The sequence below is a fragment of the Alosa sapidissima genome, chromosome 6, assembly GCF_018492685.1.
Source record: "Alosa sapidissima isolate fAloSap1 chromosome 6, fAloSap1.pri, whole genome shotgun sequence".
In the NCBI taxonomy this organism is placed as follows: Eukaryota; Metazoa; Chordata; class Actinopteri; order Clupeiformes; family Clupeidae; genus Alosa; species Alosa sapidissima.
This window is the reverse complement of record NC_055962.1, coordinates 4095020-4121146: the sequence shown is the minus strand read 5'-3', so window position 1 is coordinate 4121146 and position 26127 is coordinate 4095020. Positions and strand designations below refer to the sequence as shown.

Here is a 26127-nt window from a genome sequence, read left to right as displayed (position 1 = left end):
GCACGAGCGAAGCTTCTATATGTGCGCCGGCCACTCCTTTCCCCTTACTTCAGGTCTGCCAGTGAGATCACCATGGAAACGACATTATTCCCAGCAACACGAGCCGAAATGCTTCTCGGAGAGTAAATTGCAGTAGAGCATCTCAGAAAACCAGTCCTTTAATGACAATTAATTAGTCAAACGATGACATGCTAATAAGAAGCATGTTTAACAAAAAGGCCAAAAGCACGTGCTTAACTCTACCCTGCACAACGCTGTTCAGAGCCGTGAAATGAACCTTTTTATTCAGCATTCCATTTTATATGGCTTTGATTTAAGCCGGTCGCCCCTCCCCTCCAGTCTCGTTTGGCAGACCTAACAGGCGACTTAAATATTATTCGTTTATCCTATTTATTACGTAGTCTATACATCCAATTTTCATTTAATTAAAGGCTACTGCCTCCTCCAGCTTTATGTAATTTCATTGCCCAACCACGACAACACTTATCGTTTTTGATTGCCAATATTTGTAGGCTAAGCTTATACAAATGTCATCAGACTATATTGGTTTGCCAGTTTTCCAAGCATTGCTTGCATTATAACAGTTCTTAGATATGTAATCTGCTGCACCAATATATCAGAGAAACGTAGGCAAGTGCTTTCACATTATGGAGGATGTAGCCTAGACTGTGCGTGCGCTCTTCTTACAAGATGGTATCCTGTTGGATATGGAGTATACATTTTCAATCAGTTCTTTCCGAAAAATGTTATGTGCACATATCAAGATCAAATGCATTTCCACCCTCTCAGAACACTAATGGCTTGCAGATATTAGTCTATGAAAAAAAAACGTAGGGTACTGAACAAAATATATGAAAATTGGCTGAAATCCGCACCAGGCGCGTGAAATTATGGAGGCTTCGAAAACCATTCAAATGTCAATTTAAAGACTAAGTGCCAGGCTAAAAGCCTATTCTTGAACCTTGGGCTGGTTTTAAACTTGCAGTGAATAGTCAGTGTCAACAGAAGTATTTAATCATATATTTCACTGGAGAACCAAGTTAAAATGCAATTCTGATAGGCATACACTGCGAAATTTAAGTCAAACGTGTGCCAAAAAGGTGCACCAATAACTCCTCTGTCAAGTTATACCCCTTTTCTTAATTATTTGTTGTTGGTACTCTAAATCTACGGAAAAAGACTAATCAACATTTCCCATAAATGTTCTTGTTAAATGTTGCCTCGACAAGTTGATTTTTTCAGATTAGCAACAATCTGCTCTACTCCATTGTTCACTCGCTTTCTAAACCTCGCCCCTTTTCCGTGCGAGCTTTCTGATTGGCTCTATCTGGGTGCGGATGCCGTCATCGCTCGGAATGCCCATTCATCTGTGCACTTGGGCGTTGGGCTCCGCATCTTATTAGCAACAAGGGAAATTTCTCCATTTTCCACCCTGTCTAGAGCGACACAGCCACAAATCTGGGATTTTTTATTACTTCTCTTCACTTGGCAGTTTTTTCTGCGTTTTACCCAATTTGTTGACTGAGACTGGACATCGATTACTCTAAGAGTGAACTTTCCAAAGGGGAGCATCTGCGAAGAGCGTGCAAATAAGAAAGAGGCTTGTGGTCTTTGTTCGTTTTTGGATCGGTTGAGTTTCTTTGTTGGAGCGAAAGCATGGGAGCGCAATTCTCCAAGACCGCTGCAAAAGGCGAAACCGCGGCAGAAAAGCCAGGAGAGGCTGCTGCTTCACCTTCCAAGACTAATGGACAGGTACATTTTAAGTTTCATTGAAAATGTTTTGCTATTCATGTTATTCATACACAGAAAACAGCGTCAGTTTCTCTGTGCGTTATTGTTGGACACCGCATCCAAGCGCACGCCGGGTTCCAGCGTAATGGTGTTTTGACTAATATTAGCCTACAGCAAGAAAGTTTAAAAACAGTTTTGTTATCTGTCAATGGCATACTATTCTAGTATCTCATATATTTTAAGTCGTTGTCTGGTCCGATGGATATTTTCAGACCACTGTTTTTTGAGATCTGGAACTGTATTGTATTGAACGCCTACAAACGCGAGCCATGTGTTTTATTTATCAGGCTGTGTAAATCTAAATTTCAGTCATACTCTCGAGAACAGTGTGCAAGATAAACCGAATCAAGTCTTTTATTTATATGGGAAGATGGAGAAGTTTGGTGTGTGGTAGAGATAGTGGCGTGGTCGTAACAATGGCTCGCTTCGATGTGGCTCCCCTTACCACGCCTTTTGTTACAGATGCTCACAGAGGGAGACTCGTTACTAGCACAAGGAGTGGAGCAGATAGCTACTCCACTTAAGATCCAATACGGTGTAATTAAATGTAAGCTATATTGTGTGGTTTTGAGTGAATACATATGAAGTTTAAAACTGATTGAAGCTAAAGCTATTTTACAAATATTAGCTTTCGCTCGTTTTAAACGCTGCCCTGCGTGATCCGGTGTATTAATGAGCATCTGCTGTTTTAATGAGCATCTGCCTCAGTTTGGCGCTTATGCCCGGTATGGACCGTGTAAAGCGCATATCGCCGCCTAGCGTCAGTTGCCTGAAATGCCCACGGTATTTCGGAGATTCGTTATGCCCATGATTGAATGAGCCCAGTTTGAAATGTTAAAGATGACCTTTTCAGTCAAGCCTTACTTGACGCTAAAACTCACTCCGATAAGAATCCTCGCAATATCAAACATGTGTTTTAAGTGTTTTCAAACCCAAAGATGGCACCTAGCATGTCTCCAATTAAAGTCATGGTGTCTGCTGCCCCTTGTGCCACTATGTGGCAGTGCACTGTATGGGTTTCCAACTACCTGTGCACCATGGTTCTGATGTCCTCCCTGTTTCCTATAGGAAAATGGGCACGTGAAAGTGAATGGGGATGCGTCCCCTGCTGCTGCTGAGGCAGGCAAGGAGGAGGTGCAGGCCAATGGCAGTGCCACCGCCGAGGAGGCCCCCAAGCAGGAAGAAGAGAAGTCTGAGGCTGCTGCACCTGCAGAGAAGGAAGCCGCTGAGGGCGAGAAGGAGAACGCAGAGGCTGTTGCTCCAGCCGCCGAGGGGGAGGCTGCAGCCAAGGCCGAGGACGGCGCCACGCCTTCCACCAGCAACGAGACGCCCAAGAAGAAGAAGAAGCGATTCTCTTTCAAGAAGTCCTTCAAGCTCAGCGGCTTCTCCTTCAAGAAGACCAAGAAGGAGACCGGTGAGGGCGAGGGCGAGGAGGCCGCCGCATCCACGGAGGAGGCTAAAGCAGAGGGAGCTGAGGCCACGGAGGCAGCCGCCACCGAGGAGGCCAAGCCCGCCGGAGAGGAGGCCGCTCCCGCCGCCTCCGCAGAGGAGACCAAGGAGGCCGCTGCCGCCGCCAGCCCAGTGGAGGCCAAACCCGAGGAGACGGCAGAGAAGTCGGCCGAGGAGGCCAAGGCAGCCCCTCCCGCAGAGGAGCCGAAGGTGGAGGAGAAGCCAGCTGAGCCTGCGGCAGAGGCCAAGTCCCCAGAGCAGGAGGCCCCCAAAGCAGAGGAGCCTGCACCTGCGACACAGGAGCCCGCAGCCTCCAGTCCAGAGGCCCCCACCGCCGAGGCTCAAGAGTAGGGCCCCCAGCACCAAGCAGAATGGAAGAAATAACACCAGAAAAAGGAGAAAAAAAGATAATCAAAGAACATTTTTCCCTGTTTGTATGTTGGAGTGGTGCCAGTTCCTGGCTCTGGAGAACTTGTCTACAACCAGGGATATTTTAAAGCTTTTCTTTTTTTTTCTCTCCTCCCTCCCCCTTCTCCACAAAACCCATCTCAGCCCATTGTTACTACCATTCCAACGGGCAGAGAGGTGGGTGGCTTAGATGAGTCGTACAGAAGAAATCACATCCACACTCTGACATATATTTTTTTTGCATCAGTATTAAATGTTTTTGTTTGCCTTTTTTGTTTTTGCATTTTTATACAAAATGTATACTTGTCAAAAATGTATGGACATGCCCATGGTATGAAGGAGAACTGGGGTCAAAGTTGAGATGTACATGAAGGGAGCCTGGGGGAGGGCAGTGGGGGGCGGGGGTGGAGGGAGGGGGCAGGAGGTGGAGGTGGAGGTGGCACCTTTGTGCCTGGGAGCGGTGCCACAAACAGACTGACATTTTAAAGAGTAGTCTTAAAAAGGAAAAAAAAAAAAAGACCAACTTTTACATACCACAAGAGTACCATGCGGTTTACAACACTAAAGTCATATTTACTGAGGGATAATGGTAACAATAAAACAACAAAGATTCAATTCCCAGATCTAGGTTTAGAAAGACATTTTTAAAAGAAAATCATAGGAACTTTTCACTTCTCTCATTAGCTGTACCAGTCATTGATTCAGTAGAACTACAAGTTGTATAGGCATTATTGTTTATTGCTGGTTTTATGACCTTAATAAAGTGTAAGTATGTATAGGCGGGGTGTTTTTAACTGTGATTATTGTACAAATGAAATCTTGATCTCAAGCACATGAAGTTTGCAGCTCTCTTTTCCACCCTGCTCATTTTTGTAAGATAACAAAAAACAACGAAGTCATCCTGGAAGACCTTTTAAGCAATTTTGAACTCAACCAAGCTGTGATAAGTGGAATGGTTACTGTTTATATACTGTGGTATGTTTTGATTACAGCAGACAATGCTTTTTCAGTGGTCTTTGACAAATTTAAGGAATCTCTATCAGATGCAATGTTGGTGTAGCATCTTGTCTCTTTTTCTTTTCTTTTGTAAATACTGGAGAAGCTTTGACCAATTTGACTTAGAGATGGAATGTAACTTTGCTTACAAAAATTGCTATTAAACTCCTCTGCTTAAGGTGTTCTAATTTTCTGTGAGCACACTAAAAGCAAAAATAAATGTGAATAAAATTTCAGCAGGCCCAGTCATGTCTTGTTCTACACAATACACATACTTCTAGTCAACCTTGTGGCATCTTCAAATGTTATGACTGAGCAACATAGGCAATGATCACACACTAGGCTTCCAGTTAACTGCTGCAAACTGTGCTGAACTCTACAGCACTACAACCTTCACTGACATTTACCCTGAGTTGGCTTTTGGGAGGGGGATAATGCAAACTTAGGCTTAGACTACCATTACAGGAGTAACAGCTATGGGAATTCTTAGGGGGTATAGGATTGTTTAAATATTTACATTGCTTAGAGTTCCCATGCATAAAAGGCTATTGAGAGCTCATAATGTGGCTCCAAATAATGTGTTAATACTGTTGACAAACCAGCAATTGATTACACTTGAAACCTCTTCATGCATTTACCAAGCTAGTAAAGATCTTGACACTTCTTAGCCTCATGCAAACCTGTTGAGTCATGTTCCCTCTGTGACCTTTAAAGTGCAAACTAGGGGCCAGTATTACAATAGAAGACCTTTAAAGTTAGAGGTGGCTGCCCTTCTTGGTTAAGTCCCACCCATGCCATGCAAACTCCACAAGTGGCATATGCAGACAGCTTGTGAGCTTGAGATAGCACCAACTACAAAACCTGACAAAAATATTACAATGGAGGGCGACTGAAAGTGCCCCTCTGCAGAGTTTTGAATTAGGCATGTTGTAGGATAGATATGCATGCCATCCTACATTTGGCCACTCCGAGCCAGAGGACGACCATCAGGCACATTGTAGTGACCACATTATTCCCACACATCACTATATCAAGCATACAACACATGTTGTATCATGGAACATGGAATCATGTTGGTAGAGGGAACCATTTCATTTTCACGAGCAGGTCTGGGTTTTTGGCGTCATCACATCTGCACTCATGAAAGTGGAGTGAAAAAGGCTGTTGTGAGGCCCCACCTTCTATGCCTTTCCAGTTAACATTTTAGTTGTGCTTAATGTATGCCTTCAACGTGCCAATTACAACTAGTTTATATGATTTGAGTGTAGGCCCTTTGCGTCAAATTGAAATGGTTGACGTTAGAGCATAGCATATTTTCGAAAACACAGCATACCGTCTTGTTGAAACGTCACATTTGTTAATGCGCAGTTTGTCTCATATCTGAGTAGTAAAGAGTCAAACTCACCAATAAGCAGCAGTCCAAATCGAGGTAAAAAAAGTAACATCACGTCAAGGAGGCTTCCATAATTTGAAGAACGCGGCTCCAGGCTTTGAAAGTAAAATGTGGACCTACAAAATAGCCCGACACCACCCTCTGCAGGATGAAGTTAATACCGCACTTTGGATGGCTATTCTCCCTTGTGTCCACATTGCGCGTCACGTCATGTTTCACGTCTGTCTAAAAATCAGAGTAAACCCACGTGACTGTAGCCCAATATTGCTCATATGATTTACTCTATATTATTTTCCATTTACTATATACTGTAGCCCAATATTGCTCGTTATTTTTCTATTTATCCACAACTACTGCACTTTATATTTACATTACATGTATTCAGCTAGGTGGCAAATATAATGAGAAATGATTTACTGACTGATTCATTTATTTGAATAATCATTATAAATGTATCCTCTTGAATCTTATGATAAAATCCTAGGACACCAACAGGTATAAAAAACATTTTAATACGTAAATGCAAAATATCAAATTTGAGACAAACATGAAGTCGATGCAGGTTTCATTTCTAACAACCACATTATTCTCTCTAGGACACGTCAATACAAACAGACAGTTCATTTCCAAAAAATAAAAAGCCTATTTAAAAACATTTAGCTTCCAAAGGGATAGACAGCAAATTCACGCTGTAAGCGGCAAGATGGATTAAAAAGGACTGTCACAATTAACAAAGGACAATGGAATTACAACCAAAGAGAGAAAGAAAGGAAAAGAAAGAGAAACATGGAACAAAACCAAACATGTATCGATGACACATTTTAATAATAAATATAATGCTTGTGGGCATCGAGTCTGGTATGTGAAGCGAGAGGCACCACTGCCATCAAGCCTGCCAGTGTGGAGCAGTCTTCCCCCTTGTGGCCATTTCAGGCACTGCTGGTCTGTTCGCTCTTCACGCTAAACAGAGAAAAGACTTGTCACACAATAATCAACTTCACCGTATGCCTTAAGTGCCAACATGTCCATGAGCCCATCCATAACTGGGCCAGAAATACAATCAAGCAAATTTGGTGTCCATCTTGACCTATTTCCATGACAAGCAAATGCCGGACTTCATTTTGGCTTTTGCCCCAGTGATAACAACACTAATTAGACTAACTGGACGATATCCACTGAATACTCAACATCACAGTTTGGTTTATTAGCGAGTCCAATATCAGAGTTAATGCACACAATTTGTGTGAGGTCAGCAGAGCTGTGCCTGTCAGGCGAGATGCGTCAGTCAAATTGCAGACAGACACACACCTGGAGCAATCCCCTTAGATATGTATTAACAGGCAAATGGTTTTGCAAACGTCTTCAAATAAATGTTTGTGGTGGTGGTACATCATCATTATAAATTGTTCCCACTAGCTGTCCAAGAAACACACCAAACACCTAAACCTCCTGCAGAAATGCAAGAAAAGCTTTCACAGCACAACATTGCCAACTCCATCTCCAGAACACCCAAATTAACACATTAACAAACTTCTATCTGGGCCAACTGGGTTGTTGAGGGTGTTTGCAAAGTTGGCAAAAGCCATTTAGATAGTTAGTTCACTACTTTAGACCTTATTAGACCACCTTATTGCAGTTTTATATCAAACTTGTTTGTAGCCACAGGAAATGAGCTCTTGATTTCCCCCTTGCCTTTGAGCGGCTTCACTAAATCACCGTGTTCCTTTCTCCACGGCTGCATCTGTGGTGGTAATTCAGTCCAAAATGGCAGCGCTTAAGGTAGTCGGGCTCTTGGTGTCTTGGACGCACATGGCATGTGAGTGATGCTTACCTTTTTGTGTCCGGCTTCTCAGTGCTAGTCTCCTTGGCCTTCTCCTCCTCCTTCACTTCTGTAAGGACAAGGACAAGAGCAGGCTGATTTGGGCTGACTTGCATCTTACAATAGCACATCCACTTGTAGCCTTTCTATACAGTTAGAAAAAGGAGTTTCTGACAGGAGCACAAGGGGGTGTGGAATGATCTCAGATCAGCGGTGGTCAGTTCTCACCAACTTTCTTCTCCTCTCCCTCTTTTTTGTCCTCCTCCACGCGGGCTCGCTTGGCTCCTTTCTTGTGATTGGCCACGTTCCTCCGGCCGCCCTCTCCCTCGTCCTCAGAGTCGGAGAACTCCTCATCGCACGCTATCCTCTTATCAGACGCACGGACTGGGAGACAAGCAGAAAAGAATCTAGTTAAAGTGGTTCACATCAAATGAACATGCTGTTCTTTATTTAAACTATTTAAATCTTATGACATTACGATGATACATTTCTATATAATCATACTCCGTATGACACACTTGACCCCAACATTTCCATGGTATTGCAAGTGTCACAGTAAAAGGAAAAGTCCGTATTAACGGTTGTATTAGCGATTGCAGGCCCAAAAAAGGCCCAAACATAAATGATCACATTCATCTAATCTTTCCTAACGATCCGCTAGCTGCCCGCTTCATAAGCAGGCCGTCAAAAAAACGCGTCTCTGTAGGCAGCCTAGACTGAGATCTGCACACAAAAACAATGGCTACCAACAAGTGTTGCCAACCACTCAAAGGCAAAATAAAGTGTTCCAACCAATAACCGACGAGATGCACGTTCAGGAGAGTTTCAAGTGGGAGGGAGTAGCGAGCTAGCTCTCTGTTTTGTTTGAACGTCAACAGAAGTGACGTTACCCCATCATCGCTGATACAACATTTAACGGTCATTGAGATGTTGTTGTCCGTCTGCATTCTTACAATCTTGGACAAATGCAGTTCTTTATCTAAACTATCCATCTTAAGACATTACGTTCTTAAGACAAAGTCCATATTAACGGTCATTGAGATGCCGGTCTGCATTCTTACTGGACAAGCGCTTGTCTGGGTCCTCGGTGTCCTCGTCCACGTTGTCGTCGGGGATGCTGTCCTCTGGGATGGCCTGCATCTGCACGCCTGGAGCGTGGGGCAGCATGCGCAGGTTCTCAAACAGACGCTGCCTGGAGGCCACAAACAAACAGGCTCATGAGAAGAGAGGAGAAGAGAGGAGAGCAGAAGAGAGAGGAGAAGAGAGGAGAAGAGAGGAGAGGAGAGGAGAGGAGAGCCCACCCTCGCTGAGCTCCATCCACAGCATGGTCAGGGACACACACCTGCCCGCTTGCTTCTACATTTGTGTAAAAGGTCAGTACCGGTGCATCATGATTTCCATTAAATGCACATACAACTCACATCTCCCATACAGTTCATTGTTACAGTTCTACAACCAAAACTGGTCTCAAATGATCTTGTGGCCTGATAAAATGAAACCCTGAGGTACTGTAGATTGGTCCCAATCCCATGTCGTGGTGCATTACATCACTGGAGAATATCAACTGCTGAAAGATTGTTACATTTTCAGGAAATACGTTCATCCCCTTACTTGATTTTGTCCATGTACTCATTAGTGTTCTGGTTGGTCATGTTGGATGGACTGATGTGCAGCTTGAAGTCTGGGCCAAAGTACTCAAAGTAGTCATTGTATGGAAGCTCTGGAGACAGAGAGGAGGAGACAGATTAGCAACGTAGACAATAACATTTTCCCATTCAGAATCTTTTTCTAAGATAGAACTGGTGGCCTAAATGCAGAATAACTTTTTAAAGAAATAATGTAATTGCATCACAAACTAAAGTGATGAGACCATCAGGGGGTGTGAATCTGAGTGTGTGTGCACACGGGCCCCTCAGAGGTCCACATTCCATTAAGCGAGCGGCATGTCTGACAGGCAGTGGTAATGTGCCCTTGCGCACACATTAATACTCGGCTACCGTGACAGAGTGCTGATTCGGCACCCTGTCAGACAGCAGGCTCGGCTGGCCATCCCTCACCGAGGAGCTCAACCCCCCCCCCCACCCCCCCGACACCCTGTTACAGCTGACACAGAGGGGCTGGTGCCGCTGCCAACTGCCAACATGCTGTGCCAACAACACCCACCTCCACCAGTGTTACCTTGAGAGTCGGAGCATATTTATGGCAGTTCCTTCTTTTAGTTATTTATCTCCTTGTGATTATATGCAAAACCCTACCCCTAACACCCAACTTTAGACATGGATAAATCCTATTCAGGACTGCAACAGATAAAACTAAGAAAATTGGGAAAATTGGAACTTTAACTTATATAAAAGGTGAGGTATATCCAATAGTTGGATATAAACACCTTCTGCAATACTTTGATACTGTAGTTTGTGTGTGGGATATTCTATCCCAACATGTAATGTGATTATCAACACACAACTCAAACTTTACTGACTTTGCACTGACTTTTTGACTGCACTGAACCTAATAAGTATATAAACGCACACAGACACAACTCATAGAGCTACTTTGTGTAGCAAATTGATTACACTAGCATTTCAGTAGTTGTCTGTGTGAAACACATAGAAGTAACTAGTTGCCACATTTCTTGAGGAAGGTCAAATGTAGACCAACACATCACGATAGTCAAAGCTGGGGCACAGGTCAAATGTGACATGTGCTAGTTCAGATGAATGTGCATGTCACCGGTGGGGACGCATACGTACCGTCAGGGATGTCCGTGTCCAGGGCGACAGCCGTCTCGTAGGTCCAGCAGCGGGCCACGTTGCGGATGGTGTAACCGCCTCCACCCAGCATGAGCAGTGGCAGGTTGAAGGACTTCATGTACTCCACACACTTGGCATGGCCTGCAGACAAACAGCCACAAAGACCTGTGCTTAGAGAACCACACAAGAACACTGCACAGCCCCATCTGCTACCCACTGTGGACAGTCTCGCAAGGAGACTAAATGTTTCATGATGCAGAACATTTCAGTGTTTCCTCTAGATTTTTTAAAAATTTTTTTTTTTTAACAGTAGCGGCAGGCCATCCGACCCCCCCAAGAAAAAAAAAAAAGGTTGCAAGGCTACAGTATGAAAAAAACTGGGGGTCAGGGGTGTCACTCCCTTTTTTAAAATTGTAATTGCTAATCTCACCATTTAACGTGACTTGAGAGGGACAGGATTCAGGAACTAAAGACAGGCCCATCTTCTGTCTGACTCACGTCACGTTAACCCATGTATTAAAGCACGTCACTGCTTGAACATACCGGTAGTTGACATGACAATGGAAAAACGCTTAGCTTACTTCGATTATGACAGAAATTAAGTTTTGTGCCAACATGTTGTAGAAACACAACCCACAACACTGCCTTTATTAGGTGCAAATCTCCTTTACTTTCTTTGGTTAGGCTATAGTCCACGATTCACATTACTAGGCTATCACCGAAAGTGCATACAAAATGTTTTTGGGCAAGTTTTGCTTTAATCCAATTTACCTTCGTTGCTACCAGTCATTGCTTTTTTCCTGCACTGAATCACGATTGAGTGTGCATCTAATTTAACAACGGTGTCTCCGCGGAGACATCCACTCTCCATGTTTCCTTTTTGCTGATGTTGCGGGCGAGCTAATAGGCAACGATATGGGAAATACTTTCAATACGATCAGCTCACAAAAGTAATGGGTTTTCCTTAGCCTGTTCTACACCTTTCCACCAAGTTGTGCAAAAATTGTAGTTTTTGCGATGTTGACATGCATAGCACATGGAAGCTCTTGATAGCACATGCCACTAACGTCTATAAAAACAATATATTTATGGAATAAAACTAGACAGGTACCTCGGATTAGCATTGCTGTTTATTGTTAAACTGCAATTTTCTGCAGCCAGCCGAGGGCATTTAGTCTACTATGCTTCTGGACAATAGTTTGCGTCTCCCCTAATTCTGAAGCAGTGGCACCACTAAATGAAGAGGAAACACTAAGAAGAAAGTTAATGTTTTAAATAGGCTACATCAATACAATATATAATATGTGAAGTGAAACTGGACGAGCCATAATAACCTCTGACTAGTTTTAGGCAGGGATTAAAGTGAAAAAAAAATCGTTTGACTGAACTTTTTTTAGGCCATAAGTCATACGTTGTTTATATCTACCTATAGAGATAGCACCCCTTTTGCGGTCGCGACTTATTGGTTTATAATGTACAAAAAGATGCAAACCGCAAAGTAAAGGGAGTATTCGCCTTATTCACACGGCGGCCATTGTTTAAACCAAAACGAGGCTACAGGGTACACTTACTATATAATTAATGCCACCTACAGGTGAATGCATAGAACATAACAATCCTATGGTTTGTGTACCCTGTAGCCTCGTTCTAGCCGCCATGTGAATAAGGCGAATTGAGAGTGTTCTTGATTGAGATCGAGTTTTCCTGATGAACAAAATAATATTTCAGTACCATCCCTGACCATTGCTGATTAGCCATTGCTGTTCTTTTCTACTGCAGCAATATTGTAGAAAGGCTTTAACTTACACTCTTATTTAATTGATTCAAAAGTGTTTAAAGGGGAGATTTTTTTCTTGTTAATATGCAATTCAACACCAAGTAAAATCTATAAAATCAAGTTTGCAAGACTTCCCATTTCCTCATCAAAGTAACAAATCAGAACATTCTAGATATTGTTCATATTTCCATTTGTTGCCTCATCCGCATTTAATGAAAACATGGTAATTTTGAGTTTTACAGACAACTCAGTTTTCCAATGAGCAGCAATACTGTGTGTGCTCATGCAGCAGGTCTGCACATTTGATAACGACAATCTGGAGAGGGCGCTTGTCTTCAGCAACGGATTGTATAAGGTTGACAATTGGTTGCGATATGGTGAGGGGTCGTGTTGCGTAGCCTACTTTCTGAGCGCAAAAACGTCAGCCAAAGATAAACGTAGCCTACCTCTGTCGTGGTGGCTATAGTTGCACCAGGTAGGGAAGATGTCCTGAAGTGCACGAACGTTAACCTTATGGCGGTCTTGTGATTGTTGGCGTGCTAAAACGTTTTCCTATTGAGTCGCCTAGAAACGGGGACGCTGGCTGCTCAAGCCGCTCCGTCTGACTTGTTTTTATTCAGATTTTTTAATATTTACAATTTTATTCACGATTATTGTTCTTAATTTTTGTACATTCGTTTAGTTTAGCTGTACAGTTACAGATAGCCTTTTTATTTCAATTATTTATTTTGTTTTTCTATACTTTTACAGCATTTCCCCGTCTCTGAACGTGCCTGCACTGTTTTTTCGCCTGGTGATCAGCTGTTTTTTCTGCCGATTGCCATCAGCGAGGTGACTGGTCGTCTGCACTGCTGGGTGTCACTTCGAGGCACTCCCTTGCTGCCACTATCTGGACTGTGAATAGTTAGTTGTCTATTGCCCTGAAGAGTTGACGTTAGGCTACTTCACTGCTTTTGGATTTGCTGCCTGCTTGTGTGGTGGCAGCTGCGCTCGCTTGCTAGTGTCTCTCTCCCTTTACATCCTATGCTGGGTTCCTAGTCGGTTGACTGTCCAGCTGCTGGGTATAGTCGATTGACTGACCAGTGGGGAGATTGAGGCTTCGTGCTAGCTGGACGGACGTTAGGTGACTGCAAGTGCACCGATAACGTAGCCCAACTCAGACTCACTGGCTCAGTCTGGCTGATGCGTCAACCCATGTCAGAGTTTGTGTTTCGGCTATGGGGGGTTTCAGTACACACCCCTTGAACTTCGACAGTTCACCTCCACCGACCCCATCAGCAATGAGGTGCTCCACCTTTCTTTGCCGGGCAGCGTGGATCCTCCGGCGGAAAGGCTACCTGCACAGAGGCGCACGTCGCTCTTTCATCACCCGAGCGACAGAGGAAAGCATCCCTCTGAGAACATCATCATCTCCACAGGATCTCTTGCCAAAACAACGCGGTTTTCTAGAGCAGTCCGCTCCCGCTATCGCCTGTACGCCCGGCAGTAAAGTGACATCTGATCAACAGCTGATCAACATCCAAACTGTGGCCGCTCATCCTGTTAAAAGTTCTGCTTCAGTGAGAGCACGTGATTTGAACATTGCTACATCCATCAGATCACGTGACGCCTCACACCTTGGTACATCAACTCAGAACAATTCACAGGCTCTTAAAATGGCACTGTTCAACGTGAGATCTTTATCTAGTAAGACATTCACTATGAATGATTTTATTGTCTTCTAACCTTGATTTTTTCTTTTTAACTGAGACTTGGTTAAAGGTGGGTGAGCATAGCCAATTAGGGGAACTTTGCCCTCCCAGTTACGTCTTTAGCTCTCCTAGAGTTTGTGGCCGTGGAGGAGGTTTAGCAGTTGTATATAAGGATTGTTTTAAATGTTGCCCATCTGCCACTGACAGTTTCTCAACTTTTGAGGTTTTTATGTTCAAATTAATCTGTGATATCCCTGTGCTCTGCATTGTTGTTTATCGACCCCCTAAACATTGCATGGCAGCAATGGAATTCTCAGATTTTTTATCTTCTGTCATTCTCAACTATGATAAGATTATTATTGTTGGAGATTTTAATATTCATGTTGATGATTCCACAAATTGTTACTCAGCTGAATTCTCTAATATTACAGAATCTTTTAATTTACTACAGCATGTGTTAGAACCAACTCACAGACATGGGCATACTTTAGATTTATTTTTTTCTCTTGGCTTAGAGCTGAACAATGTTTTAGTGAAAGACCTATTGGTGTCAGACCACCACTGTGTCATCTTTGACAGTGTTCTCCCAGTTGCTGTTGCACCTCGCACACATATTGTTAGTTTTCGCAGTTTCAATGATCACACTGCCTGTAATTTCTCTTCTTTGTTTAACAAACTTAGTGATACCATGCCTGATGCTGGTGGGTTACAAGATACAGATGACATGCTTAACACATTTAATGAGTTATGTACCACCATACTAGATACTGTAGCTCCTCTTAAAACTAAAAGGAAGCCTATTGTTAACAAATCTCCCTGGATCACTAATGAAATACGTAGCCTCATAAGACTGTGTAGGAGAACTGAACGCAAATGGAAAGCCACTAAGCTTCTGGTTCATTACCAACATTGAAAGAACTAACTTCACAAGTATCACAATCACAGTATTTTTCAAACCTTATTGCTAACAATCGAAAACAATTGTAGATTCCTGTTCAATACTATTGATCGCCTGCTACATCCTCTGCTGATGAGTGTGAAAAGTTTATATCATTTTTTATTGATAAGATTGCTAATATTAGGTAAAATATTCCATCTCCGATGTCTCTTGCTAATGTTCCATGCCCCCCTTCTTGCCCTAATAACCTGAGCTATTTTAGACCTATCTCTATACAGACTCTCACTGACATTGTTGCAGCAATGAATCCTTCATCTAGTCCTTCAGACATTTTACCAGCCACTCTTCTCAAAAAAGTGTTTAGTGCTATAGGCCCTAGTCTGCTATCAATCTTAAATAATTCTCTTTCCTCAGGGTGTGTCCCTGACCTTTTCAAGACAGCCAGTGTCCAGCCCCTCCTAAAAAAAATCTGGCCTTGATCCTTCCATTCTAAAAAAACTTTCGTCCAATCTCTAAATTGCCCTTTATCTCCAAAATTCTGGAAAAGGTGATCTTGATGCAACTTTCTGAAGTGTTAAAGGGCAATAGCATTCTGGAGAAATTTCAGTCAGGTTTTCGTCCTATGCATAGCACTGAAACTGCTCTTATCAGGGTAACCAATGATCTACTAATGGCAGCTGATTCTGGTGAGCACTCTGTTTTGGTGTTGCTGGATCTCACCGCTGTTTTTGATACCATTGATCATGCTATTTTAATTAGAAGACTAAGAGAATGGGTTGGCATAACGGGTCCTGCTTTGGACTGGTTCATATCCTATTTATCCAACAGGACATTTTTTGTTTCAATAGGTAATTTTACTTCCTCTACCTCAGCTATTACTTGCGGTGTTCCCCAAGGTTCAATTTTAGGACCAATATTGTTTTCCCTGTATATGTTACCTCTAGGCCACATAATTCGCCGCCATAACATATCATTTCACTGCTATGCTGATGACACATAGCTGTACTGTACCTCTCAGTCAAACCAAACATGCTTAACAAGCTAACTGTACTGCAGGATTGCATAGCGGATGTCTCAGAATTTCCTACAGCTTAACTCTGACAAAACAGAAGTCCTTTTCATTGGCCCTGACAAAGTCTATAATCAAGCTAAGACTTTTCTTGGAAATTTAGCCTCAAATAACAAGACTACTTCTAGAAACTTAGGGGTTTTATCTGATACAGATTTAAAATTTGACCAACATGTAAAACTCCTTGTGTAGTCCTGTTATTATCAACTGAGAAACATTTCCAAAATCAGATCAATGCTTTCTTTAAAGGACACAGAGAGAATTATACATGCATTTGTCTCATCTAGACTTGATTACTGCAACGCCTTATTCACCTGTTTAAATCGTCATTCCAGCTCTCGTTCACAAACTGTTCAGAATTCAGCAGCCAGACTTTTGACAAAGTCTAAATTTAGGGATCACCCCAGTTCTGGCCAATCTTCACTGGTTGCCAGTGAGTTTTAGGATTGATTTTAAAATCCTCCTTATTACCTATAAAGCATTACATGGTTTGGCACCTGACTATTTAACAGATTTATTAACCCCCTACTGTCCAGCTCGACCCCTCAGATCCTCCAGCCTGGGACTGTTAGTTGTTTCAGAAAGTAAATTGTCAACTAGGGGTGACCGATCATTTGCTGTTAGAGCACCCAAGCTTTGGAACAGCCTCCCTGATAACATCAAATCTGCACCATCTGTGGCTGTTTTCAAATCTAGTCTTAAGACCCACTTATATAAAATTGCTTTCCTTAAATAGTGAATGATTCCACTCATGTCTCTGCTAATTTATTATCATTATTATAATTTCTGTTTGTTTATTTTGTCTTGGGTACTATACTGTATACCTTTTCTATTTTCTTTTTTATATATATTTAGTTAAGTTTGTGTTTGTAGTTTGGTAGTTTACTATTTTATCATCATTATTATTATTATTATTGTCATCATTACTATTGTTTTGTTTTTTGCTTTGTTTTGTTTGTTTGTTTGTCTGTAGAGCACTTTGTTAGCCTAGAAATCTAGACGCACCCTAGCGGCGGCAAATTAATTTGCTCAGCCTGTACGTCTAGTATCAAACCATAGGGATTTCTATTGGCTAACACCGTGGATGTTATTCAATCACAGCGCTCTATTTTGTTAGAGAGTCTTAAGGCGGGCTTAACAGGATAACGACAGTCCTGCGACTGTGAACAACAAGGAAGGTGGCTATGGCGAACGAAGAGCGGTTGTTTGAATCGGCGTTGGCATCGACTTTGGAGGAGTTGGACTTGTGCTTTTCTTTGAAAGTTGAGCAACACAATGCACTTAAGTCATTACTTTCGAAGAAGGATGTATTTGCCGTTTTGCCGACCGGATACGGATATGGTCGTAGCGCTGGCCTATTGCATGCCTAGGCAGTTTGAAAGACAATTCTCTGCCCGCCCCTTGGATTAAGCGAGGTGAATGGTTCGATTCCAGACTATACATTTCAATGATATAGGATGGCCCGCCAGGCTAGCGCTTTGTGCTTGAAAAGTGCTATATAAATACATTTTATTATTATTATATTTTTATTATTATTATTGCATCCATAAACAATTGCAGCAAACCGCGCAAAAGCAAACCCCTGGCACTGTAATTTCTTTACACCATGGCTTAGTTCTCCCCCGTTTCCAACAGCCGCCCATCTCCATTATTTTTTTAACTTTTGACACCTGCCTTCCTTTAGCAACAACGCATCCATGACAGCTAGTGGCCTTGCCAAATAGACGCACACAAATCATGACGCTAATATGCGAGGTTCTGGTAGGCCTACTGGTTATGGTTTTGTGCTATAAATTAATAATAGCAAAGTTTTAAGTTGACTATTTTAATTGCATGGTTATTTTTTGTCAACATACACTCACAACCTACTGTTGTTAAAAGTGAGGCCTAAGCAAAATAGGCTACAAGGCTGTATGTGCGTCACAAACACGACTGACCCCCTTACTCAACAGTTTGCGATAATGACAATATTATTATTATTTTATGTGAACACGCTCAGTCAAAACCTTCCATCGCAAATTGTGAAAAACATTGTTGTACATGTCATAACAGACGGGATAATAAATTGCATAGGCTACGTTTTATATTGCGTCGCTACATAATGTTAGTTGCATTGATTAAAAACTGTAACAATAATAGTACATCGGGTGGCACAATATCATATCCAAAAAAGTTAAACGGATTGGGCAACCTCATCAGCTGTCTCGATTGTGTCACTATAATCCAACTTTTAGACCGTTAGTCCTCCAGACGTGTTCTTTTTTTTTAAGCAAACGCCCCAGGCCAATGAGACAAGCGTGTAGCTACAACATTAACAAAGCGAAACTCATGGCTGACGTATCTTCTTGAGCGGTCACTGATTGGGACACAGAAAGTTCTCAAGAACACTATTAGGTCTTTAAACATTTACCATTACACACATTCATTCATCGGACCAATATTTGTAGTTGCCTTAAAAAAAGGAAAAGAAAAGGTGATAGCAGCAGCACCGCCGCCCCCCCCCCTCCCCTATTTTTTTTCTCATCGGATCTGCATCGATCTCAAATATGACATTTCTAAAATCAAATTGACGGAAATCCGTCGTACAACAGAGAACTTTAATCCTTGGTTTTAGGCTACTTATTGTTAAATTGCAATGTGAGCGGCAGCCAGCAGGGGAGGATACGTCGGCAGGATTATTTAAAAAGCAAACGCAACTACATTGTGCGTCTGCCCTGATTCTGATACCGTGGCGGTATTAATTTAAACCGTGGCGGGCCGCCATGCTAAAATAAACGTAGAGGAAACACTGCATTTCAAAGCATCGCTGAGATGCACCCACTTCCTGGTTTGTTATAAACACGTCCATCACAAAATAAAAGGACTGTTGTTAAACTGGCCAAAATCGATCTGCCTTAGGATCAGTGCTCAGGACTACATCACATTTTGCTTCTCATGACTTCCAAAGTAATTAATCAAAAACTAATTCCGATAATTATTTATAAATGAATAAACTGACATTCATTCTCCTGAGGTTGGTAGGAGCCAGTTGTACACACTGTGCTTCAAATAGTCTCCATTTATTGATCACCATTCATTACAAGTTGTTGATGACTGACTTAGTGTTAATTGTGTCACCTATTTTTAATTTAGTCTTAGTCTTAGTCTTGTGACGAAATGTCCTTTTTAGTCTTTGTCATATTTAGTCATTCAAATATCATTTTTGTTAGTCAAGTTTTAGTCGACTAAAAGTCTCGTCATTTTAGTCTAGTTGTAGTCCTAAGAAAACTAAAGGTATCTTAGTCTTAGTCAGTTTTAGTCAACACATTTTAGTCTTTTTTTATAACAAATTATTTCTGATTACCATTTGAGTCTAATAGTGTTTCACACATCTCAATTTTCCAACAATATTGTGTGTCCACAGGGCTACTCGTCTGTTATAATTACTCATTCTGATTTTTTGTCAGTCAGTATGTTACAGGTAAGTCGAGCTACAGTTATAGCTCGGCTGGGATTTGACCATAGACAGTAAAAGATTTGACTGGACCACTGTCATATTCGTAGACCAGTGTTTCTCAAACTGTGGTCCGGGAAATCACTGGTGGTCCACAAGCTATCCCAAGTGGTCCGTGAGCAGACGTGGTAAAATATAATATAGATGAGTTGTTTGCAATATTGAACCAACTTGTATGTAAAAACAGTTCTGCAACACTGTCTATGTAAGATATGCCAGTTTAAATCATACAGTATGAATCCACACAATAAGCAAAGTGCAAAGACAATAAGCAAGGTGGTTCAGTGAGTAGGCCTATAGTGTAGACTAAAGGGTTGATTTTAAGGAGGAAGTAGCACTCCGTCTTGCTCCCTAAAGTAATGGGACACCCTACCCCTACACGTGCAAAAATGAGGGTTAGGGCAAAAATCTAGGCGTAGGGGAGGTATTGGGACGGGCCCTAATTATAGGCTACTGTTGAAGTAGGTCTAATCTTTTTTTTTTTTTAGCTAGGGTTAGTTAAGTGGTCCTGAAACTGAAAAAGTTTGAGAAACACTGTCGTAGACCAAAGTATTAATGTTTTACTCCGCCTCGCTAGATGGCGATATGCGCCCAAACACAACACATTCCCCAAACAGACTCTCCATCTTAGCCATAGCATGTGGCATAAAGCTTAGGTAGTTAGTTGGCTAACTCTGGCAGAAATCTCCAGTGTTCTTGTTCCATGTAGTTTCGTGTTGCAGCCACAGGGTTGCAGCAACAGCACGTAGACTAGCCTACAGGAAAGCTGTTGCGTATGAACTCATTCGGAATATTTTGAAAACGTAACAGCTAGATATTCTGTCTTCTCATTTTGTAGACGAAAATGAAGAGAGATTTTATCTTAGTTCTTATTTCATGCAAAACATTTTAGTCTCGTCTTTTTTCGTCAACAATAATTCATCTTAAGATAGTCTTAGTCAGTGTTTCAGGACATTACTGCCGTCTCGTCATCGTCTCGTCTTAGTCATGAAAAAAAAGGTCGTTGACGAACATATTTCCTCTCGTCTCGTCTGACGAAATTAACACTAGACTGACTAAAAGTAAAGGACCACTCAGGTCTAAGTTCCTAGGGTCTATTTTTGGACAAGAATAAGTGGAAACATTTGTCTAGGACCAAAACAACATTAAATCAGTAGTTTTGAGTAAGACCGGCATATGCATGTACAACAAAATAGCATATATTGATAGCCTTGGGGGCAAGCTCGCTACATCAAGGTAAATCGATACAGCCACTGACAAGGCTGGAAAAATCATTACACTGCTGTGATACTGTGCAGACAACTTGCACTCATTCATGATTGAAATGAAAAGCTTTATGGTCTTCTAATTGCATCCCCACCAAAATCTTCTGATTATTAGAATACAGGATCATGTATAGCAGTGGTTCTCAAAGTGTAGTCCGGGACCACTGGTGGTCTGCAAGCTATCCCTAGTGGTCTGCGAGCAGATATGGTAAAATATCTGTTTTGTTAAGCTGCCTAGGTGTGACTGCAAAGCAAATATACAAGCCACATAGATGAGGTGTTTGCAATATTGATCTTGAACATAAATCCAAAAAGTATCATTCGAGTTGCCTGTTCATTAGTCATGACAGACTTGAACGACAGTGCCTATGTAGCTACGCCAATTTACACTTTAAAACTGGAAAACTAGAAACATAACTAGAATCAAACAGTCAAGTGAAACCTCTGACACAATAAGCAAGTTAGACTTGGTTTAGCGGCATATTGTGTAATATATTGTTGAAGTAAGCCTATTGTTTTTTTGTAGTTAGTTTTAGTGTAGGTGGACCGTAAGTTTTCTGTGTTTTTAATTGGTTAAGAGGTGCTTGGTCTGCAAAACTTTGAAAAACACTGATATATAGGATATAAAATATATGACATAGGTCTTCCAACCTGTGTTGAAGTCGTTACCATGTTGGGTAATGATGGCATTCTAAACTAATCCACTGCCATGTTGGGTAATGGCGGCATTCTAAACTAATCCACTGCCTTGTGAAGGTGGAACAGCAAGGAACAGAACACAACACAGGGGAAGGAAAGCTGACATTCACCACTGGAGTGATACTAGTGCAACATATCCTGTCAGAGAATTACACTAAACGCCCTCATGCAAGAAGACCCTCTGAACTCAACATTCTGTGACAGAAATACATGCTCCAAACAATCAACATTACTAGCAGTGAGGTGACAAGAAACTCTCCAAGAGTTCAAAAAGTATGCTACTCTAAGAGTTTTGAAAGTTAGGTTAATTTCATCAACCGTTCAGAAAAATTAAGAGATTATTTTTTTAATAGTTTTAAACAAAGGGATGTGCATTTTCAACGGATTGGCAATCAAGATAATACCTGAAGAAGAAGAAGAAGACCTGATAACCAGTCCATTTTTATAGTTCATACAGCTTGGGGCAAGCAAGATTTAAGGCTTTTTCAGTGGCACCAGAATTAAATTTAAGACTATGCAATCATGATCCTCTACCAGTTATAACCATGAGACAAAATTGGGGTTGTACAGTCAGTTTCACTTTCATTAAATCTGCACTTCCCCACTCTCTGTTAGAATTGAGCATGTAGGTAGGCAGCTAGAGTTTGGATGACAGGGCGTTCCGGTCTCTAACAAAACTGTAGTTGCTTCCATTCATCCTGGTCTGGCTGATGCAAAAATTCGAGACAATCCGTAGACAATCAAAAATCTTCCATTACCTATTACTTTTTGAGATCATACAATGAAACTTTCACTTAAGATGTTGTTTGCAATCCATGGGAACCCCGATTCTACTGTGTGATTTATGCAATTACCACCTTTTTACCATGTTATGTATCAGAGATTGATAGATGCACATGAATAAATTGTCTTTACAGTCTAACAAGTACTTTAAGAGAGGAAGTAGAGGAGATCATAGGCTGATATGTCGGTTGCAATAAGGAGGCTTCTTACCACGGATGGTGAGGTTGAAGCAGCCCAGCCTGTCTCCTGACAGAGAGTCTGCACCGCACTGCAGAACCACCGCACTGGGCTGGTACATCTCCATCACCTTGGCCATCACCTGCGCGCGCGCGCACACACACACACACACACACACACTGTAGTGCTACAGTAATTTCCCTCATGGGATCAAAAGAGTATATATACACTATACAGAGTGCCCAGATTCCTTTGCAAAGGAGATGGTGAACTTACTGGTTTGAATATCTGCTCGTAAGATTCATCATCAATACCGTCTCTCAGGGGGAAGTTGACCGCATAGTATTTGCCCTTTCCAGCGCCAATATCCTAAAGACAAAAAAGAAATGCATACTGAAACAAAACTAGACAACACTATTTCAAACACCTACATCCTGCATAAACCTATATACACAGGCAGCATGTGTCACCCCAACAGTTAAGGTAATTTGCCAGGGCTGAACATCTTCTCAGACAGTCTACACAATGTTTTCTTCAAACTGCTGTGCGCAAGTCAGAAGCTTATCTAGGTCTGAACAACACTGCGTCCCCGAGTTAAGTCTTACCCTGAGGTCTCCTGTCCCGGGGAAATACTCTCCGTACTTATGGAAGGACACAGTCATGACTCGGTCAGTGGTGTAGAAGGCCTCCTCCACCCCATCACCATGATGGATGTCGATGTCAATGTAGAGCACTCTTTGATGATACCTGTGATTCAGAATAGAGCATCATTGAGTCAATTTCGCATTTAACTTATCGACTCATATCCCACATTTAACTAATCGAAAACTACGACAACTAGGCAAAAGAACGAAGGTCCAATAACATCTCAGACAAAGAGGAGACTAGCTTAGAGCCTTACTTCAGCAACTCAAGAATGGCGAGGACAATGTCATTAACGTAACAGAACCCCGAGGCCTCCGACTTCTTGGCATGGTGGAGACCACCTGCCCAGTTCACAGCGATGTCCGTCTGCTGTCTGTTCAACTTCACAGCTCCAGCTGTGCAGCAGGAAGAGAAAAGAGAACACATTGGCATCTGTTCACAGGTGTACAGGCCCCACCTGGAGACATGGAAACCTCCAAACTGCCATTCAGTATTGCCCAGTTACCTGGCAGCGTATCTAATCAACAGGAACAGAATATCTGATCCCTACTTGTACAATGAGTTGGACAACAGTGGACTATGCAAATGACCCTCCATATAAACAAAGTGAGAAAACGCAAACATATTTGAACAGATACATCCAGAATGTGTGTCCATTAAGTAACTGCTCCAAAAGAGGGGAGATGTTTATGGGACTTGGATGAATTATGTGTTTGGAAACCACCATGGGAAAACTTGGCATGGCTGGTTTTCTGAATCTGAAATATGTCAGACACCAATGCCTCGTAAAAGGAAGGTCAGGGTAGTGCTGTAGACTTAAAATGGAAAACAGCATAGGTGGAGGGTTCTTTTATCAAAATGCCGCTTTTCGATGCAATTCACCAGTAAAATTTAGAGGAGGTTGTCAACTTCGCTGTGCTCTTGTCATGTAAGATCATCATTCATGTGGTTCTTTTCAAGTGCAACCTAGCTTTTTTCAAACCATAACAAATGTACTGGGAGTGATAAAGATGGTCCCTACATTCTTTATCAAAACAACAAACAATGAAATAAATTTCACAACACTAACTCACCGGCTGAGCCACCTGTGGAGAGCTGGCAGAACTCAAACAACCCATCGAACACTGGGCAGTCCTCCCCAACATTGACTGGAAACAGAGAGAGAGCAGATATGACAGATTGGCTAAAGCTGGGTATCAAGTGCTTTCATCAGGAAGATACGGAGTCCAGCACAGGTCTGTTCAATTCCACTAACATGTACAACTACAATGATTGTCTGAGTAAGGAGGCCCCTTACAGCGTTGCATCTGCTTGCTGAACTCTGACATGTTGTCTGGACGAATAGACCGCAGGAATTTTATGTAGTCGTCACTGTGGTACTTTGTCATTTCTTCTGCAGTGGCCTTATGCGGCCTCTGTAAAGCAAAAAAACAAAAAACAATGAGAGGATAACAAATACAAGAACAAAACAAAAACAACTGTTAGGCCAGACTGTTATCTGCCATCTGTGAAATTCATGGAAACACTTTGCTGTACATTAATTTCTGTGCAACTATAGTCAAACTCAGTGCACATACAGTTTCATGTCACTAACACACCCACCTACACAACTACTGCTGTTAATAAATACTACAACAGTCACTGAACATGGCCCAACATCTGTGTGTGTCAAGTGTGCCTGTCTGTGTTTTGTTAATTTGTATTTTGCTTTTATAGTATGTATAACTACAAGTGTACAGTAGTGTCCTCTCTATCGTAAAAAGTACAAAGTCGTAAAAGTATTTATTGTGTCAATGTTATATTTTACACTGTGGTCCTCAGGAGACAACATTTTAACTTGTTTTGAAGTGTGTTCATATTGGGGAGATAGCCTATATTGACAAGTGTCATGGGAAGAGTAGCTAGTGACTAAGTAATGAACTCGTGCTAGTGAGTAAGTAATGAGTTATGGCGATATTTCAAATAAAATCACTTACATATATCTCCATTTTTCTGTACAGTCCATAGTTTAACAGCAGGTTGTGAGTCATGCGGATCCTATGGGGTTTCATAGGGTGCCCTTGGCCATAATAGTAGTTTCCAATATCACCTGAAAAGACATGCAAATAAAGATTTCAATGTATAACTATACGCTTTGAGGATTAACATACATAACATGTCGGTATTATACTGCATAAGAATTGCATCCAACAGCGACTATACATAGCCAAACTTTATTATTTTTAAGAATTGGAACATGCGCATTGGATGCTACCTACGGGGTCCTATCCATCGGTACTTTTGGGCCTTGGCGGTAATGATGATCAACTTCAAATAAAAGGGAAATTATGACACGTGACAAAGTTAACTTCAATCTGATTTAATACCGAACTTAAAATGATAAAATGCAAACTTAAAGCTTATACTGCGCTTATGTTTAACTTGCGAGCTAACGACCTCGCTAATGATGGAGTACAATGCCCACAGTAACGTTACATCCACGAGTGGTTGTTAGCGTGCTATCATAGCTAATATTACACCAGTGTTGGTTGGTCGGTGGTGTCTAGAATTCATTGATTGTTAGAAAAGGTTCTGAGCAAAATCCCAACATACGTAAATGATACATTATAATATATCTCAAGGAGTCGTCAAAATGCCTCACGCATCGGGTTTGTGACAGCGTACAACACTCTCATATAATTTAACACATTTGTTTGCTAGCTTGTTAGCCATGCTAGCTACTTAGCTAGTTTTCGGCACTGTCTCATTTGCTCTGCAAACCAGACTCCAACGTTGCTGTAACCATCACCGAAAGAAAGGACCTGATATGCTACCTACCGTCATAATAGTAGCAGACCTTCTTTTTGGTACCAGTTGAAAGCGTGTAAGCCATGTTTGACTACTTTTCGCCAAACCGACACCGTGCAAAATTAGAACAACAGAACAGGGTCTAGCAGTCGGTCAATGTTGCAAAGAAAAAAATAGGGCAAAGTGGGTGGAGCATCATCAAAGATTCTGTGATGTGTGCGTGTGTATGACGGGGGC

The 26127-nt window shown here is 41.8% G+C and overlaps 2 protein-coding genes across 2 annotated transcripts; one reads left to right on the top strand and one right to left on the bottom strand.

Moving 5' to 3' along the window:
* The first annotated feature begins 1367 nt into the window (after nucleotides 1-1367).
* marcksa (myristoylated alanine-rich protein kinase C substrate a) lies at nucleotides 1368-4880 on the top strand. The gene is made up of 2 exons (XM_042094643.1): nucleotides 1368-1752; nucleotides 2860-4880. The coding sequence occupies exons 1-2, from the start codon at nucleotides 1657-1659 to the stop codon at nucleotides 3589-3591; spliced, it is 828 nt and encodes a 275-aa protein (XP_041950577.1). The 5' UTR covers nucleotides 1368-1656; the 3' UTR covers nucleotides 3592-4880.
* Nucleotides 4881-6533: 1653 nt separating this feature from the next.
* LOC121711231 (histone deacetylase 2) lies at nucleotides 6534-26084 on the bottom strand. Its single transcript, XM_042094624.1, has 14 exons — nucleotides 25921-26084; nucleotides 25080-25192; nucleotides 24401-24518; nucleotides 24177-24251; nucleotides 23360-23498; nucleotides 23064-23205; nucleotides 22735-22827; nucleotides 22492-22600; nucleotides 10607-10747; nucleotides 9468-9576; nucleotides 8918-9048; nucleotides 8085-8240; nucleotides 7869-7926; nucleotides 6534-6997 (listed from the first exon to the last, which is right to left on the bottom strand). Exons 1-14 carry the CDS (start codon nucleotides 25973-25975, stop codon nucleotides 6967-6969), a joined length of 1470 nt encoding a protein of 489 aa, XP_041950558.1. The 5' UTR covers nucleotides 25976-26084; the 3' UTR covers nucleotides 6534-6966.
* Nucleotides 26085-26127: the final 43 nt, after the last annotated feature.

Coding starts and splice junctions, on each gene's coding strand:
- marcksa (XM_042094643.1), top strand. CDS start 1,657: ATGGGAGCGCAATTCTCCAAGACCGCTGCAAAAGGCGAAACCGCGGCA. Junction 1,753..2,859: donor CTTCCAAGACTAATGGACAG/GTACATTTTAAG, acceptor TGTTTCCTATAG/GAAAATGGGCACGTGAAAGT.
- LOC121711231 (XM_042094624.1), bottom strand. CDS start 25,975: ATGGCTTACACGCTTTCAACTGGTACCAAAAAGAAGGTCTGCTACTAT. Junction 22,828..23,063: donor CCGGGACAGGAGACCTCAGG/GTAAGACTTAAC, acceptor TTTTGTCTTTAG/GATATTGGCGCTGGAAAGGG. Junction 7,927..8,084: donor GGGAGAGGAGAAGAAAGTTG/GTGAGAACTGAC, acceptor TTGTCCTTACAG/AAGTGAAGGAGGAGGAGAAG.